The following is a 20,173-nucleotide window of genomic DNA, read 5'->3' as shown; positions in this document are numbered from 1 at the left end:
TCATATCCACAGGACTATTTTCAAACAACTTTACCAAATTCACAGAGAGGGAAAGAAAAGGGAGAAGGAAAGGAGAGACAGGGAGTGGAAGAAGAATAAGACTCTGGAGAGATGACGTGATAAAAGTAGAAACATAACTGAATCCAGCTTGTCCTGCATTCTCGTTTGCTTTCTTTATTCCTTTTACTGCACATGAATGTCCACTCAGGAGAGTGGATTGAAATAGACTGAACACGGAGAGCAGGGAGAGGTTGTGAAAGGAATCAGGGCTGGGGGACATAGCTTCAATTCCTGCTATTCTGCCTAAATAGGCTCTTCCTCTGTAATGCACCCAGGCTCCAGTGATTCGCTATGTGAATGCTGCCCATTTGCATAGCCACTCTCCCTTCTGCTTCCTGGCTGGCTGTCGAGGCTCCCCCTCCCTCTGTCCTCCTCCTCCTTCTCCTCCTCCTCCTCCTCCTCTCTCCACTCTTCCTCTTGCGCACATCTTCTGGAACGGCGCTGCCGATGCTGCCTGTCTGTGTGTGAGTGTGTGTTCTTGCCCGGGGCTGCTCTCTCAGGTACTGTCGTTGCTATCGCTTGGTCTCATTGAGAGCAGAGATCTTTAGATGGGGGAACGGGTGCGCTACTTGGCACAACTTACAGGTGCAATCACGCCGTCTCTCCTGCGTGCCGCTGCAGCTGTCCGACACATGCAAATGAGACACGGATTTAACTATGGTCCCATTCCTCTGGACATCCTTTGAGACCACTGGAGGAGGAAAAAGGGGGGAACTCAGAATGTCTGTCTTGGTTTTCTGAAGACATTCACTTTGCACCGGTGCTATCAGTGTCTTCTGAAGTTGATGGCATTCTCTTTTTGTTCCTGGTAATTGCATTTTTTGGAATATTTATAGCTTTTGGTGGGAAGATGTTTCTAATTTTGTGAGGGCTTAACAGAAGGAGAAAGAGAGAAACAGAAAACAAGGGAACTAGGGGAATTGGAGCAAGCTGGGATTTCTCCATTGCTGCTTGAGGTTGCCCTAATTTCTTGAGTGAATGTTTTTGATTGTTTTTGTATGATGATTTATGATACTTTTTTACCTCCCTGGGTGCTGCTACGGATTTCCTAACTCAGTGGAGAAGAGGCCCCCCTCCCCACAACCGACATTTTGCTTGGTGTCCCTTCCCTTTTTTTTGTTGTTTTTGTTGGCTTTTTCTGTGGATTTGTGCGAGTGTCTCCAGGCATAGTGAAATTTGGCTAGGTGAAAAGTATGGGGCTGTAAGGCTCACTGAAGTTTCACCTTGATCTGAAGCCTCATCTGGCCACTCAGGGAAGATGTTCGGTGGCTGGAGGACACAGTTTGCTCCCCCGAGGCCCGTAGCAGAGCCCCTAAACCGGAATTCAGCTTCTCTCACCCACCTGGCCTTGTGGATCACTGCCCTGGCCCTGGGCTTTGTGGCAGGGTCAGAACCAGGTGCTGTGGAGAGTCTCCACCACATTCACCTCTCCCATGGAAACAAGCGTCACCATACTGTGCCTATTGCTATCCACAGATCACCTGCATCCCTAAGAGCAGGGCACAGTAAGTATTTCTTGTCTCACCATCAATACAATTCTTTGCGTACAGTAACTTCTTGAGTAGTTATGTTTTAGATCTCATCATTTCTATTAACTTTTAGCAATCTTCACTGACTCTTTCTTATATGTTACTGCCAATTCAAGCCTAAAAATATTAGTTTAATATTAATAATATTTTTGTTTTGGGGTTGTCTTGGTTCAGATTCCCCTTCTGAACACACACAGACACACAGCTCTGTAAGACATGGCGAGTCCAGCTTAGATCCATTTTCTTCGTCTCAGCAAAGTGCCCTCTGTCTCCCTGTCTGAGATTAGCCATATCCCTATCTCCAGATGCTCCGCTGTGTCCAGATTAGTTAGGATTAGAACATTGTGGCGTTCCATGTTGCCCCTGGGTGTTTGGAAGAGACAGAGATGTGTTGCCTCCAGCCCTGCGTGGCGTCGAGGCGCTTTTCTGGCCCCTGCCCAGCATGGATGAGGCTTGTGTGGCGAGAAGGTTTATGGCACAGGCATTAAAAGTCACAAAGAATCTCAACTATGAGGAATTATATAACTTCACCCCAAGTACTAATGGTAGATTGTAGTCTCCTATGCAGTACGTGTGAGAATGATTTTAGTGAGAATGCATCTTTTTTCCCCCACTTGTTTTGTGGTACATGTCTCCACTAGAATTTTTTTCTGTGTGAATTTCACCTGAAGTTCTGAGTGACGCTGGTGTAAGAGCTTGAGGTACCAAGACACCAAAATACTCCCTTTTCGTTTTAGTCATCATACTGCCCAGGCAGTTTTTGGAGTGACGTAATCACTACTGTTGTAACACTGACGTAATGCTGAGGTGGATTCCATTGAGTAGACGCTGTTTAATAATGTGCAACAAATCTCTACTGTAATGTTGATGTCTAATATTAAAGTTTAACATCATTAAGTTGTGAGTGATAACACTATTACAGAGCAGCACTGGCATTTTGAGGATGTTTCTATTGGACACAGGAGCAGCTCAGAAACAAGACTGGAGCCTGGATCACTGGGCAGAGAACAAGGGAGTCAGTGCTCCTCAGTCATGATGAGAGAGATGGGAGGTTTGCCATCCTACTGAGACAACAAGAGAGGCAATTAGGCCACTCTGCCGTGACCTGTCTGGTGCGGACTGCGCTCAGCGCGCCTCCTGGACCCCAGGGGTAGGCGGTGCTTGCAGGGCGATACCACGACTTAATATCATAGTTATCGCTGCTGCTCCGCCCGTGCTGTTATTATGAGAGAGAGAGAACAGCTTTCTCAGTAACATGATTACACTTTTGGTTGATCAGTGCACGGAGGGTGCACGGATGTAAAATGGGAGACTGCTGTTCTACATGTTACCTGGCTCTAGGACAAAGCCTGCTGTTGTAAAGCCTCATTGCTGTTGTCTTAGCTGTACTGCAATTGGTTTTATTTTCACAGGGCTTGTTCCTTACATGGTTGTGTCTCTTCACTGCAGCAATTAAACATGTACAGCTCAATTTTTTTCAGTCTAGTTTGTGAATGAAAGAGCCATAGCCCCTCAGGTTTGAATCTGTATTTCTTAACAAAATCTTTTTGTGCCTTAATTTCCATGTATTAAACAAAAACTAGCCACATGGTATCTTCAGTTGCTCTCTTTCTCACTGTTTGTTTCTGCACCCACCTCTCTCTCTCATAGCTTTCAGTGTCACCATCAATGTTAAAATCTAATCCTATTTGCAATACTTATGTAACTGTACCTGCCTTTCACCATTGTTGTCACAGGGCGATTAGACCAAACAAAGCTAATAGAGTGCTGACAGTTAGCTCTATATGCAAATTGCCTCCATGGCTATTTCATGGCCAAAATGCACCTTTTCACTTAGTATGTAGCTAAATTTAGTAACTCCGACTGCCCTAATGGTGGGCTATCCATCCATTTCTCCAAATATTCTCCACGATGTCAGACAAAATTCATAGGAAAACACACATTTCTCTCTCTCTCTCTCTTATATATAGATATATAAATAAGAGAAAACACTTGTTCCTTCCTTGTATTAATTGAACTCTTGTCACTGATTTATATGGAAAGAAGAAGAAAATTACCATGGTCAGGATGTATGAAATTGAGTTGGAGTGTGATGCATTGTTTGTTTAGGGCTAGCAGTAATGAGGTTCAGACAGTATCAACTCTGACTAGCAGACACACCATTCATCATGAATAGACTCCCAGAGGTGATAGTCTTTCCCAGAGATGGATACGATACTTGATATGCTGGATAACTAGGTTATCATATTTTCTCCTCTACCTGCTGTTCTCATTCATTGAGACTGGATAGATGAGATGATCTGATCGATGGGACAAGTGTTTAAGCGATAAATCTTTTTCAGTGGTTAATGGGAAACTTCTATTGGCTAATGCAGACGTTAGTAATTTGGCAGTTCCCACTGTCTGAGCAAAATATACAGCGCCTTCCAAGTTCTCACTTGCTTACTCTTCCTTTGCTTAGTGTTAATGTGTGTGTCATCCTGTCAGAGTCATAGCCCATATGTTTAGTAGGTGGGAAGTGAACCTCCAGATCAATGATGATTATGTGATATACTTACCATGTCTGAGGAAACCCCCGCCTAACACCTGCTCCATCAACTGCTGCACAAATGGCTTTTGCATTTCAAAACTTGGTTGTTTGATCCAAGATGCTGAAGCAAACTAAGTGATTATAATCAATTTTAAAGCTCTCCACCTTCAGAGCTACAGTAATGGTAGAATAGATTAGAGACAGTGCTCGTCTGTGCTGGCTCTGCTGCAGAGAACAGGCGAGAAGGTGGTGGGGGTAGCAGAAATAAAGGGAGGTAGGGAATGAAGAACAACAGCAATGGAGAAAGTCAAGAAAGAAAGGAGGAGCGAGAAAGAAAAAGAGAGAGAGAGGAGTGAAAGTGGATGGTCTCTGATGTAGTCTTGCTGCCGGTGTGTTGTGGGCTTGTATAATATAATTACTCCCATGTCTCTGAGCTGATGTCATTCTGCGATAGTGTGAGGATGACAGTATCTCGGCTTCTGTGAGGCAGCAGAGATGATAGCTGCCCTGATAAGGATCTGAGTACATGTTCCTCTGCTCTAGAGGGAGCAGAGGCAGTTATTGACCCACGGACGAGAGAGTGAAGACTGCAGCCATTTCATTCTCCTCTTCCTCTGATGTGTGACAACACAAATGCACTCTATTTTTTGTGTGCATGTGTGTGTGTGTGTGGGCGCTTTAGGTTTTTAACCTACTTGCATGTTACGATACTCGCTCGCTCTGTTCTTCTTTTCTTCCTTCCTCCCTGCTCTCTGCACTTCCTATCCTCCTCGACCACTCAGCCTAACCTGCATTTGCTCCCACATTGGTCTACAGAGCCCATCCAAGCAGACAGAGTGGGCAGCCTTTTGCGCCTGCAGTGGTCTGTATGGTTTCGGTGGTGACCAGGCTATGGTTGGCATGAAGGGAAATGAGACCTGACTGTGCGTGCGGTGGGCAGCAAAGGGTCAGCTGAGTAATGTGTCTGGTTTCGGATTAGAGACTTAGGAGACAGAGAGGGAGAGAGAGAAAAAGAGCCCCCTCCTTTGACTCAAGGGGATTTCTGCCCCCCCACCCCCCACATGCATAGGTCCTGGATGAGTTTGAGTCAGGGAGCTCTTTACCCATAAGGCACGCAGTGAATCATCATCAACAGCATCGTCTTTTCTGCCATCTCCCTCTTTCTTGTTCATCCTGTCCGTCTGTCTGTTTACACCCGTGGCTTTCCGTTTTAAAGGTATTTTTAAACGATTGCTTCCAATGATAAGTTCCGCTGCTGGTGTCAACATCCATGTGATGTCTAACAATCATGATAGTGGAAACTCGTCATTTGGCACAGAAATTGGAGAAAGCTTTCATACAGCAAACTGCACCATTTTCCAGTGTGCCGTGTTGATTTCACACATGCACAGCTGTTAACCCTGCAAAATACAACGGCATATTGTAATGGGAAAATGCCACTGTAACAGTTACAGACTACCCCAGAAAAACTTGAATATAATTTGATTCAGTGAAACACTGAAGGTTCTTGTGGAGGGAATTCGTTTTAAAAGCAGAATACATCAAAACAAGAGTATAATAGATATAGTAATGCACTTTATAGCAAATGAACATAATCACATTCAGATTGGCCGGCAAAGGTTTGTGCATTTGTTTAAAGGTAAACAAAAATAAACAAATTATAAATGCATGTAAAATAGTGCGGCAACGAGAGGATTAAGAGAAGCTCTTATCTGAAGGAATACATTATAAATAGTAGGTAAAATAGGATTGTTTTCAAATTAACTGTTAAAATATTTGTCTGAATATTTGCATGCCAATGATGCCTGTGTGGAAGACAGGAAGTGTGAAGGAGTGATGCAGCTGTTAACGCAGGTCAAGGTGTTAAGGATGCTAATGAAAGAGCTTAAAGAGTTCTCCAGTCCATTCTGATTGATTCCATAAATGATTCTCCATTTCCTAGGGGAACGGCACAAGAAAGGGGAGAGGGGGTAAATTGAAATAAATAAAGTGGAAATCAAGCATGCAAATGGCATGTATTTTTGTATGTTTTTATTTTTTTATCTAATCTGAATTGAATTCAGTCACTCTGGAGAAGCCTCATTCTCTGCCATCATAATGAGGCAGCAACTATCCAGTCAAGCCCGTGTATATATACACACGCATGCACATTCACTCACAAATGCACACAGGCTCACTGCTCACACAAAGAGCAGCACTCTCACAAATCATCTTTCATCTCTTTGATCACTTTGAATCATTGTCACAACCGAAGACTGTGAATGTGAGTAGTTGAAGCAATATGCAAACTGGCAAATGGGAAACGTTTCATTTATATAGAGAGCATATCATTGGTTGGGAGCTAAAATGGGTCATAAAGAAAAATATGCACTTGGAAAGTATGAAAATATAATTGCCCAGATACACAGGAGTTCCAACAGTACCGTGATAACTCCCGTAGTGATGGACTAATTGGTTCTGGGAAAGGTCAAAGGAGAAAAATACTGAAGATGGAGGGTGAAATCTTTTTAACAGCCCTTACAGCCTGATAACCCCAACCACAGGGAAGCCAGAGAGGATGGGTTTCTGTGGCAGACAGCTTGCAGAAGATGAAAATGTATGATTGCCATTGATCATCCGATCGATAATGAGCCTCAGCTTAAATTTCACACTGCTGTTTTGGGATGAGGGGGGAAAAAAATCTTCTTCCTTGAGCTCTTCTACACGGGTGGTTTGATTGACAGCGTTGTAATTAGTCTTTGCTTACAAATCATTACCTAACAACTTTATGTATGTTCGTGTACAGTATGCTGGCTTAATGATACCCTCAAACCAAAAAAAAGATTTAAAAAAATGAATGGCTGCCCTGTGTTACAATAGGAGGCCTCAATAAGAACCAACCATGTCATAACTATTCTTTCTTTTGCACTTTACAATTGCTAACCTGCAGCAGAGTGGCAACAGAAAGAAAGCTGCCCCCTAATCCACTCTAATAGGATTGTGTGGGATTTCACCTTCCTCATTGCTCCTTCCATCTCTTAGTGCCTCAGGCCTGCTGGCAAGGGCTGATAAAAACACGCCTGCCTAACACCTAAGTGCAAGCTAATATTAGCATATATTTTGCAAAAGTGTACAAATACAATGCCTACCCACGCACATTTCTTTTTTTTCCCCCTCCCCTATATATTTATTTGTAGGTAGATACCTGGCATCGATGTGAGATAGAGGACAGCTCTCTTATGCTGCTCCTACATTGCCTGTTGATAAGCGGGGGGAGCAGAGCTGTTTATAAATCACAAAGGCCGTAGTTGTGTTGCACGACAAAACTCCCTCTCATACACCTCGGCATATCAGCACAATGTTTATTTCTGGCAATCTTTTTCTCTTGATCTTCTCCAGATGCATTCTAGTGTTCATTTCTAGAAGATATGCAGCTAATTAAATAATATCTCACCACTTAGTAGAGGCTTACTTACAAAGTGAGGCTACTCTGCAATAGGCAAAGCAGATGTTTAATCCTGCAATTAAGGCCAAGGCGCGCTTGCTGTCTCCTGGGTGCTGCTTAAAAAAAAAGGAGTAAACTGGAAAAATGAAGCATGTGTCATGCAGAGACAACATGAAAATTAGACGCATTAGTGTGAGGAATAGGCTTGTTATGGTGTTGAAACATAAAACATGATCTAACACATTTTTATCCACAAAATTATATGCTTTCTAATATACGTGATATTATATTACTTGTCCATTTTCTGATTTATGTAAAATGAAGTCCGTACATATTGCCCAGTGCATTATGTGTACCAAACCTGAATGCGTTAAACAGTGTTGTTTGAAGTGTTGTTTATGCTCCACTTTTGAGCTACCTACTGCATGTACATTGCCTTGGGCTAAACTGATTTGCTAAGAAGAGGGACAGTGCAGTGGGTTTTACCTGATTATTTCCCCTTATATGTAGAATTAGAGATGCGGATGCATTAAATCATTTCAAAAGCAGCCCTCTTGCGGCACAAGCATTTTTTAATTATGCAGGTCTGGTATAAACTCTTATATAATTTGCTTTTATGAATAGCGCTAATGTTGTAGTATGTTCAGTAAAGCACCATAGCTCTATCTGATCTTAAAGCAGCTTCTTTGTGAGGGCAGTGTTTGTGCTGATGCAGGTTGGGTTGCATATGGTAGTGGCTAGCCAAAATTGTCTCTAGTCTCAGATCAGAGCTCTGGCCCTGGACACTGTTTTCTGCCTCACTTCCACTGTGTAATTATCCCCCACACTTGTCTTTTTCAGTAATTAGAACTGCACTCATACTCCACATCTGTTGGCTCCCTAACATAGAAGACAACAGCTTCTAGAGACCATTTGGTGGCTGTGATGTTTGGTACATGCTTGCGCACTCACACACACACACACACACACACACAGATTAAATAATGCACTGATGTCTGATGGCGCGTAATCAGTCAAAGTGGCTTTTAACTGGGAATGAAAAAGCAAAGAATTGATTGATGCTTGGTTTTATTTAAGTCTAACTTTGATATGTGTGTTCGCTGGAACGCAAATTAAACACTGGATGCAGAAAAATCTAATCAACAAATTGCTGGCAAACAAAATGGCTGACCTGAACTGAGAGAAAGGGAGCATTGTGTCTGAGGAGCAAATGAGGCAAGTGATGATGAGAGAGTAAATTAGAAGCTGTCGATACTGTGAGACACCTCTATCAGAGCCAAGGCTGTTGGCTGGGGAGGCAGATATGCAGCTGGTCAGGGTAACAAAGGGCCCGTTTGGTGTATTGCTCCATTAAGACACTGGGTCTTGTCAGCTCTGCCTGGATGGGTCATTCTGCTCCACAAGGCAGGGGCTCATGTATTACTTAGGGCTTAGGGGAAGTGGCATGGCAAGCATGGCAGAGGAGGGGGCAGAAGGGTGTGAGTGACACTGGTCGACTGAGCATTCATGGAATAATGTTACCAGCCCAGGGGGCAGAACTTTACCTCAACCATGAATTGATGGTCCCCTGCCATGAAGAAGGAGGGAGGTTGGTATGGCTACCCCGGGGCCCCGTCATGATGAGGTGAAGGCTTATCTCTTCAGAGCAGTGTGAGGATAAATATGGTGAAGTACTGCAACAGTATGATGCAGGGGTAGGTTTCTTGTTTCAGAATTGTTGTCGAACTGCAGATTGTATCAGTTTATGGCTGCTTAAGGGATAGGTTCGTAGTGTATCTTGATACAATACTAAAATGATGTACTGTGTGTGAAAAGAGTCATTGTAATGATTCCTCCTGTCTATAACGGCCATGAAGCCATTCCATCCTATTTCCTAGCTTGAAATAGGGACGCGTTACAGTAAACAGTACTTGTTCCTTGCAAAAAATGTTAAGTTCAGCTGGAGCTAATATGAGTCTTCAAGGAGTCTGAGTTACAGTGTTTTCTTGCTGCCGCGGCAGACGTACTCCCTGGTAGTCGCATTAAGGCTTGTTGCAAGTGTTACACCAAATTCTGTCACCCATCAGATTGTGTGACCCGATTAGGAATTCCAGCTACCTCAGATGTTTTTATCATACCTTATCACATTCTGTATTTTGATAGGTGTTGCCAAAAATGTATTTTGATAGTGTTGACCAATTATTGTCAGGTGAGGTGTTTTGTGCTCTACAGAAAGACAAGATGAGAAAGACTATACAGTTATTAGAATTTGTTGAATATTTTGAATATTGTTTCTAGATTCTCTGTGGGCAACATTTGTGGTTAAAGCCTTTCAAAATAAAGTGTGTGAAAAAGTATGATGAAAACCTTTGCAATGGCAATTTAGCTGGAATTCCTATTCAAGTCACAGAATCTGATGGGTCACAGGATTTGGTGTAACATTGGCAATAAATAACTTCACCTGGCAATAATTACATTGGCAATAAACCTATATGAAACTACCAGGCGACACCCACTTGATTTGGCTAATTCAGACCTCTGAAGTCTTATATTACCTCATTAGCTATTACAACTACATATGGCTTTTGAGTATTGTATTTGAACACCAGGCTGAAATGCAATGTTTTGCTGCCCCCTCTGGCAAAAGATTTCAAGCCTGTGCTGTGCTGTGTTGCGCCTGTAACAACACCGAACAGTGATGTCATGGGGTCCTAGAGTACACCTGCAGCAAGGTGACAAAATAAACCACTGGATGTCAGCAAAGACGAAATGTTCATGGGGTGTTACTTTAGAAAAACATGAAAAATCGCAACCTGTCTTTAAATAAATACCTTTAAATATGCAGTAATGGTTGGTAAAGTATAAAAAATGTTTCTGTTCTTAAACATCTAGCACAAATCTTTATCTCTCTCAGTTCTTCTTCCTCTTTGATGTGGTCATTTTGTACTGTACGCGCCTTGAGGTCTGACTTAAGTGTACCTATGTTTTATCTCTGTCCCTGTGTTTATTAGGTTTTGTTGCTCCTATTTGGAGCTGGCATCTTATACCCTCTAATAAGGATGACCAATCATGGGGGCAAGCAGCAGTGCCCCACTTTTAGTCTCCACTTAATTTAATTACATCAAATTAGCAAAGCAGGGAGAGAGTGGGGGGAGAGAGAGGCTTAATCCTTTGCAGCTTATAAAGGCAGGTTGGATACTGTCAGCTGTCCTATGCAGAAATGCTGCTTTGGGACCGTCTTCATTAGAAGGAGCTTAAGGCTCATAGGTCGCTGGATATTGTTAAAACAATATTGTGGAAATGGGCTAATTAGAATATTTGCCTAGTCTAGCTTAAAGACTATGGGTGACTGCCTGAGGACTTTCAGTTCACCCTTTTTTGTGTGTAGCTTTGTTTTTTATCCATGTTTTCTTTAGTACAACTTATTGTTTTTCAAAGTGTAAAAAATGCTGTTTAATTACATTTATTTTTATTAGTAACTCATTACATATACCATCAGTGAAATACATCAAAATACAGATGCTGTATCGGGATAGGTGTATATAATATCTCAATCCCAGACAGCAGATATTACTGGATACCCTATTGGGTGGTGGTGAAGATTAACTCTCTGGGCAATGGACTGTAAAAGTTTTTATCGACTGTGCTGTATATATGCCAATATGCGCAGACTTATTAAGCCCACTCAAAGTAAGCAGGCAGTCTGGGCTCTGGGTTGATTTAGCACCTCTGTCCACTCTGCTTTCTGCTGACTGCAAAGAGAATAGCTCAGCTCCAGCCTTCTGATGAAGACTGAAGGGAGGATTTATCACTTAAAAATGGAAGGAAAAAAAAGAGAAACATGGACGAAAGCAAAGCAGGATGTGGAAGAGTGTGCGGTATACAGCATTTTATGTTGTAGTTTACTTTCATGACAAAACTGCAGCAATTATAGGCTATTTGGCAAAACTGCACACTTTCTACTGTGTTCACACAATAAATGTTTAAGCTCTGCACTATAGCGAGGTTCCAGTGATGTATAAAATTGACGAGATGCGTATATTATATGTATAATTTAGATGGCCACATGAAAAAATTGTTTTGCTGTCATGTCAGTAGTATGTTGTACAGGATTGTTCCAGCTGCAACCTGCGATGAAACCTTTTCTCATGCTTGCTGGTTCTGTTGTAACTGCATATCCCATTATAAGGAAGGCAGTTGTTTGTGCTGAGAGAGGATTAAGACAAGTCAACAATCCATAGCCCTTTTAGTCTCCTAAAGGGCTGCTCACACACCACTGAAGACAGAGAATGGGTTTTTCCAGCAAAACTTGAGAGCGAGGTTTAAATTGTTGAAAGGACCTCGCTGTACTGCAATGGAACAATGAACAGATATAGAAATAGTGATTGGGTGGGGGTTGTGGGGTGGCCACAGGCATCTAGCTGCATCCACTATACCTCGCTTTCCAGTTTTCATTGTCCAGCTGAATTTTCTTCATTTGTGCCCATGGGACGGACAACCAGAGGGCTGTGCTTTAACTGCAGACTCCAAACAACTGGAAGAACAATTGTTCTCAACTTGTATTTTCAGAGCTGCTGCTGTTCTCTGTACTAAATTATTCCAACATACAGTGGCTGGCAGTCATACGTGACAGGCAATTAATCACCTCACATGTCAAAGCATTTGGTTATGTCAGCTACAAAAGTGACATCTGACAGGTGGGTCAGTTTTTCCTGCACGCATCTGGAGGTTTTTTGTTTGTTTTTATTCATGAAAGGTTATAATTACTTTGATCATGAGAAGTATAAAGAAAACAATTGAAAACAATTATATTTGTTCTTGTTTTTTATGACTTACTCAAGCACAAGAACCATATACTTAAAATACACCAATCGCCAGTTACAAGAGTAAATTGATTTTAGGAAAAAAATCACCATGAAAACACCAACATGACTGCCAAAGTCAACTCAGGACAAAAAATGACTAATAATAATGGCATTTTAGTGTTGCAGACACAGGTTCATGAAAAGCTTTAACATGCCTACATTACAAGAATGTGAGGAAGATAAGCATAAGTTACAAGCTTGAGACTGGCCCGCATCTGACCTTGCTGCCTTTCAGCAAAAATGTGTGTAATTTGCTTAGAAATAATCTTTTTTGTTTTTCTTTTTTTTTCTTTAAATAATCCCCATCTTGTAAGCCAGCGGACACAGTACAAAAAACATTATGCAGAGTGTGGAAAGTGACTTTTGTCATGTCCAGAAATTCACAGTGCATACATGAGGTTATTGGCAACAGGGTAGAACACATTAGCAGTACATGTGATTTTCTTTATCAGTCAAAGCAGTGCGCTCTGACAACTCTGATGTACAGTAGAGAACAGTACAGAAGGGATCTGCCACATAAAAGCTCTCTCTCAGGAGAATACTTGTGTCCTTGTGCAAAAGGTACAGAATTGCCACAAGCGAATGTATGGCACTTTAAATTTAATTAGCTTGGGAAGATAGAAGGCATTAGGCTACTGTGCTGCTCTGGTGCTAAGAGCTTCATTGCCAAATGAAAGAAATAGTTCAGTGACATAGGTGAAGAGCCAAAAAGAACCGGCAGTCACCTACAGGGACAGTCTGGCCAAGGGAAAGGTGCATCCACCAGCCTGGTCCTCATTTGTTGTACAGCCACATGTGGATATACTTGGAATGATAAAAAAAAAAACTATTTTTTCCTGCTTGAGGGAATTACAAGTCAAAGTCAAATTGGCCTACATATCCACAAAAAAGACTGTAAGCTCATGAATTGGAGCCGTACATGCACACACGACTTGCTAGAGGCATGAAAGTAGCACAGAACGTAACTGCAGTGCACCATGCACCTTTGACAACTCGGAAAGGTGAATGGGACAAGCAAGAAATCCCAGTTGATCCTTAATACCATAGCTCCTCTCCCCCTACTTTAGAGCAGTAAAGTTCACAGTATGTGGCTAGAACCCCAAACGGGGCACAGAGAAGAAAAATCCTGACAGAAATGTCACCACACCAACACAAAGCCCCACCATGCACCGACAGGAAAGTATAGTAATCACAGTCAGAAACATTCTCCGGTGTACAGAAGAGAGGTTTTACTTTTACAGCAACAGTGGCCAATTCATATAGAATTGTATGAAACACATGGTTACAGTACAGCAGGGGGGGACTGGGACAAAATAAATGGCTCAGGAATTTGTCCCTGGTTAGCCCACTCTCTGGACAAAGCATTTGCAGTGCATTCTTGATAATTTTATGCAAGTACAGTACATCACAAAATGAGCCATTTAAATTCATTACAAGCTAGAAGCGACTGTGTAAACAAAGCCATAGATTCTCTTTTATAACCTCCACAGTCAGTTGCTAACAAAAGCACATACACACACACAGGTAAAATCTATAATGTGAAAGGTCTAACTAAATGACTAGCTAACAGGAGAAATATCATTCTAAACATACTATACATTGACATTTAAATAATCAAATTGTGTTTTTTTTCCTTATTGCTAATTCATGTCGCAAAATATTTGAATAATATTTAATACATTTTGCCTGCCAAAGCAGTCTAGAGTAGAATGAGACTGTGCAACAAGAATCCCTAGATTACATCAATAGATGGATAGATATCATTATTGGCATCATTATTTTGGATCATGGGGTGTGATGTGCCATTTAATTATACACTGAGGCTGGGTGAACCGTGCCCTTACCCGACAAGTTAGAACACGCAGCTGGAAAAACACAAGTTTCAATGGTTTTTGGTCATAACCCCACATTCTGTTTACCTCCCCATCTGCTCAACTACTAGACCATTTAATTGTCCCAAAATGTAGAATAAAGTGAGAAAGGTACATCAGTGGGAAGAAAAAAAAAAATTGATCACGTCGACTGCCCTCATGGCACTAAATCTTCAGGAGCATTGATCGGAGGTAGCTCCTTCACCAGAAACAAATAGCATCTGATTGGATAATAGTGTCCTTATAAATAGTGTTCTCATAAATTGTGGTAATGATTTTTCCGGAAACTGAAAATTGTAATCCAATAGACATCATTAAGCTTCTTTTAATTGTCTTCCTCCCAGAGGGGCACAGACCAAAGATAAACCCAAATGATGTTATCCTTAATATAGTTTTGTCTTTTTAAATGGTTTGAGGATGAACAACATGCATATATTTATGTAAATGGTCACTACTTATTTCTGTCACGAACAAGTTGAACTGCTTCATAGATCTTGCGGATCTTGTCTTCACTAAGCTTATTTCCACTAGACACAAAGACATAAAGTATAAGTTAAACATAAAATGGGAAAACCTGTTTATGTCCGAGTACAAGATGTATATATATCGACAAGAAACAATTGGGAAAGAGGTTTTCTTTCTATTCAAGGGCTTCATGATAAAATAATCTCAAAATGATATACTATATGCCACATCTAGGGTAATCTATTTTTGCACACCAGTCATTACGGGAATCCTTGGCAGCAAATTGAGAGCAACACAAGTGCTTGGTGCTGACAGAAAGCAGATCCATAATGTCATCTCTCCTTTTCATATTTCCATCACAACTATGTAATTATGATTGGATTCCTCCCCAGTTTCTCGGCAGAGGTGGTAATATGAGGCTCGTTATGATGGCCATGTTGGAGGTCAGAGGAAAGGCAGTCTGCGGGCCTGACTAGCTGAGCAGGATAGTGAAGCACCCAGCCTGGTCTGTGTATCCTAACCACCCCAGAACAGCTACACTAGGGCACAGAGCCAGTACAATTTCCTTTGCTGACACTTATCCGCCTCTTCGTATGACTCTGCACAGTTTATTTAGCATACATTGCTTAGGGGACAGGTTGCTATATGCTCCTCTGAAACGCCCTTCAGGGAATTTCTTCAAACTATTCAAAGTCTTCTTGGACTGGAGGATGAACTGAATTTGGTGGTCAAAGGTCAACTTCACTGTGACATCATAATGTCCTGGAAAAAACTTTTTGGCCATTATTCAACACCACAATTCAGGAACAGACAGGGAGTAAGAGCATACTGCACAGTTGGTCGGAAGCTGAATAGGTGCAGATTGGTTCAATATACTCATACTCATAGGTTTTTAGCCCTACTTTAAGAATGATTTCACACAAATAACTTTCACCGTACGGGCTTTCCTCCATTCTGCCGTTCACTTCCTGGCTCTGAATTTTCCTCATTCTGAATTTCAAGCATCATCAGAGACTGCATACATTGTAATGGAGCACGCCTAGCTAATTGTGATCCTGTGAGTGAGTTTCAACTACAGCTGATGGCAGGAGAAAACAAAAGCAGCACATTTTGTGTAACTATACACTATAAGAATTCATCTTTACATAGTAATTACAAAGTACACCCTTCATTAATCAGTTCAACAATGTATATTCACTGGGATTATACTATAATATAGTGATAGTAACTTCTGTTTATCCAAAAAATATACTTTATACCTTTTATTCAGTTCCTTCCAAATGTTTACTATATATATATATATCCATATAGTAAATATATAGATATATATATGTCTGGGCAGAGTTGGACAGATGTAAACCGCAACTTTGTTGACAGAGGCATACAACCACAGTTATTCTAGTTAATGAAAGCAGAATATATGATCTGCCAGTGTGTACCTTCTATGATAAGTGGCACAGTGGGGAGAAGCCAACTTTTTATATAGTCCAACATGAAAACAGATCCTGGAGGTCTGTTCATCTGTAATAGCCTTGAATAAGATTTACCAATACCTGCTCAAAACACACTGCCTCTTTGTTTCTGCACTATGACCTCTCAAGGGAAATGCATATGAATGCAAGTGATACAAAAGCATGTGGGAATACGTAGGGCAAGAAATTACATTCTGTTTTGCGGGTCTTGTATTGTGTAGCGCTACACCTCAAAGCACTTCGTGTCTCAAATACCCCTCATTACCTACCTAGATATTGTCCTTTCATTTGTTTTTCATTAGATGGTGAATAGGGAATAAAATGAAACTCTTGTCAAACTAAAGAGACAGCAAACAGCCATGTATTTCCAGGATACTACTGTATCTAATGACTACAACAGATCCATATTGGGCCCAGTGTCCCAGGAGAGCACACAAATAACAAATACGGAGCCAGTGCGTAATTACTCCCACCACTGGAGTTACACAGGCACGTGTCTGCTGATTTCATGCCACTGCACAACTGTGTAGGTGTGCATTAGCCATGTTTCTCCATGTATCTTAATCCTCAACAGCCCCTCAAGGAGTTTTTCACCAGACTTACATGCTTGTATGGATTTTTGACTACTTTACCACTTATTCATAAACCTTTTTATGCACTCTGCTTCTCTCTGAATCTGTTTTGGGACCATTTGCATGTCACAGAGTTAGTTTAGTTGACCTTTGGTGCCTTGACATCGGGGTGTTGCTGTTTATCCATTTAGCTTAAGGGTGTCACCAGCAAGATCTGCACACCAGTCAACTGAAATGAGCAATCTTTATATTATAGTGGCCTTTTTTGGAGGTCACCAACAGTAAATAAGCTGTCAGTGGGATAAAGTGGGTGTCAAATCGTGTGAATAGACAGAGGGGGAAATGGACGCTTAAGGGCCCAGTGAGTTCCAACACTGACATGGTTTAAAAGAGCTTAATTATAATAAGCTGGAGCATGGAGCAAGTGTTTGGTGGCTTGGGGTAAAACTTGACAACAGTCCAGCGTGAGCTACATGAATTGGAGATTGCTCTGTGAAGGGGCCAACATCAGATATGCATTAGTGAAACAAGAAGGGTTTTTCAGCGGTAGCCGGCATACTTCATGAAAAAGAAATGATGCCAGCCTCGCAAATATATTACACATAATGTCTTTTCCCCTGTAGTCATCAAGCTTCATAATGCTTTATCCATTAAGAGAACAAGAATGCTTACAGTGTTATTTCATTACGATTTACAAATGCGAGTTGTGCTTTATGAAAACAATAAATCCCGCCATAGATCTGTATGTCCCAACATCATTTGTTAATCACATTATTGGTAATTAATGATGCAATTCTTTTTAGCTAATGGTTGACAGTGTGTATTGACTCAAATGAGGGAGTGAAATTGGAAAAGGAACTTGAGAGTAGAGTGACGCGCTTTAATCACTGCGCTGTGAAGAAAAGCCAGAGGGAGGAAAACAACTGAAATATATAAATAATTACAAAATATATCGATAGTTTTATATCCTTGTGAACTGGTTTACAAGAAAATATTGGAATTACAGTCAGAATGATTTATAATCTATTGTTCAGGCTAAGGCTGTTTAACTCCCAGCCCCTATGAATATTAACACACTCTGTCTCTCTCTCTCTCACTCTCTCACTCTCTCACTCACACACAGAGCTCCCTGTCTAATTTTTCATGAAGATAGCTGTTTTTTATGCTAATCTGACAGCCGCATTCATTTTCTCACATACTCATTCGTTCACAATTGCACCCACATGTACTCACTTTGTTCCACAAACCATACTTTCCACTGTCCTGGCAACAATTAATTGAAACACTCGCATAATGAATGTTTCTAATTGGGAAGAATTGATTTAGACAAATCTGACAGCTCTGACATGGTGAAGCGCTGGATGATAGGCAAGCATCAAAACCTGAGACCGTGGCTTTATACATGAACATACTCCCACTTTTAATAGACCACTTTCTTTATTAGTCAAGAAGGAATTATTTCCAACCATCAATTTGACTAGGTCACTGGCATAAGGCCACAAGACTGTCTCTCGCTGAATAGCCAGGTAATTAGAACCTCTTCCATCTAGCAGGTCATGTCCAAACCTTTCATATGGCTGCTAAAGACAGTGAGGTATTGCAGCAAGATGGGAGATAGCTGGTTTGGAGGTCACAAGAAGGGCACGATTGGGCCAATCAGTCACTAATGCTGCCGGCTGCTAATGAAGCTTGAGAGATTGGGAGGTGACTGTTTGGCATGCTAGTTACCTGGGCGCCAGGGACACAACTGCACATTTGCTAGCATTCACTTGTATCTCTTCCCTCTAGAGGTGACACAGGCAGTAACAGTAAAACTGAGTAATTGTGCAGCATTATGAGGAAAGCAGCACCGGGACCTGCCTCCCTCATTTCCGCTGAATTTTCCCCTACTCATGAATTGACATGAGTGTACTTAAACCCTCAGATGGAGCTGAGAGCTGTTCAAGAGTGATATGTTGCTCAGTGCTTTGCAAAGTCATTACTCAGCGCAATAAAACCCTCCAGACTGATGGTGCTCTGTACACATGGCTTTGATGCCAGCCTTGTTGTGTTAATAATGTTTTTGTGTTGACAGTTCACCCTGGTACACGGTTGTACGGAAGAGTATTATTATATTAACATCTTCTATTTGTTCTCTCTCACCTTTTTTTTTCTCTCTAGCGGGAACAACGTACATATTTGGGCGAGATGGGGGACTCATCACATACACATGGCCTCCAAATGACCGTCCCAGCACAAGGGCAGACCGGCTAGCCATTGGCTTCAGCACGCACCTGAAAGATGCTGTCCTGGTGAGGGTGGATAGCTCCTCTGGTCTCGGAGACTTCTTGAAGCTCCACATCGTAAGTCAAGAACCTGTTTTTTAACATGCCTTCAAATGCGGTGAACTAACATATACACAGTACTCTGTACATTAGGATAAATTTCCTAAAACATATTTTCTTTATCACCTTCATACTGGTGATTCTGCACTATTTTGGCCAAACTTAGAACAGAATTTTTTGATTTTCTCACTGATTTGAAGAGGGCGGGGCTCAGTTGGAAAAAGATGATGTCACTTTCCGATACGGATTTTGCAACATCTGAGTCAGGATCTGCTGATAGATGGTGGCTTGCTTGGTTACTCTACTCAAATCGAGCAAACCACATACTTTGGCTGCTGCTTATTTAGTAGAAATAATGCTTGAGACTTGAAGCTAAATTTTCAGAAGCTCTAACGGTGATGGTAATTGTGTTGAATTCTATAACCACAAAAGAAGGAAAAGGTTAGGATTTAATGGCAAGTACAACATTCTTGACCAACAGTACAATAATGCTGTGTGTGGTAAGAAGGAGCCAATGCTTGCTGACCTCCTCTTGCTGACGTGTTATGGCCGCTGTGTGTATGCAGCAGTAACTGAGAGAAATTGTGCACTAATATGGGTTGGTTCCTTACAGTGCCATCTTTGACCTGGACACAGTTCTGCCAAATGGCCTTTCTCTCACTTACCCACTTACTGACACTAATGGGAATCTGGGTGCTGTCGAGCCCTCCCCTTGCCCCTGGCCAGTGAAAATACAATTTTACCTTTTTAGATAATCTCTGATAAAAATAGTTTTCTTTCGAGTACTTGTGGATGCATTTTTCTGATATCCACAGACGCTCATTCAAAATCTACAGTGCTTAACGTTGCCTGGGGGCTTCTTTGCCTGTAAATCCAGTGTTTTCTTATTTTGGTGAAACTGAATCTCACGTGTCCTTGTGTGCGGACAGAGCAGCAACTTAACCAGTATTGACTTGTGGAGGTAAGGAGATAAAAACAACTGGTCTGCACAGAGAAAGTACTGACAGGGGCCCAGCATGAGGACAGACAGGAGGGTAGTATCTGAATAGAGTCAGTAGTAGCCACTTGTTTATCCCCCCCCC

The 20,173-nt window shown here is 41.6% G+C and overlaps 1 protein-coding gene across 5 annotated transcripts in view; it reads left to right on the top strand.

Moving 5' to 3' along the window:
* LOC123983974 (neurexin-1a-like) overlaps positions 1-20,173 on the top strand; it is a 286,657-nt gene that overhangs the window by 180,282 nt on the left and 86,202 nt on the right. For 4 of the 5 annotated variants that reach the window (XM_046070497.1, XM_046070496.1, XM_046070494.1 and 1 more), the window contains exons 1-2: positions 1,296-1,565; positions 18,928-19,109. In XM_046070497.1, the coding sequence (XP_045926453.1) occupies positions 1,319-1,565; positions 18,928-19,109 (429 nt within the window). In that variant the 5' untranslated portion in view covers positions 1,296-1,318. Of the gene's footprint in view, positions 1-1,295; positions 1,566-18,927; positions 19,110-20,173 lie in introns of those variants that run through there. The other variant, XM_046070492.1, reaches the window with a different exon arrangement.

The sequence above is a fragment of the Micropterus dolomieu genome, linkage group LG15 (genome assembly GCF_021292245.1).
Source record: "Micropterus dolomieu isolate WLL.071019.BEF.003 ecotype Adirondacks linkage group LG15, ASM2129224v1, whole genome shotgun sequence".
Lineage (NCBI taxonomy): Eukaryota > Metazoa > Chordata > Actinopteri > Centrarchiformes > Centrarchidae > Micropterus > Micropterus dolomieu.
This window is presented reverse-complemented; position numbering and strand designations above follow the sequence as displayed.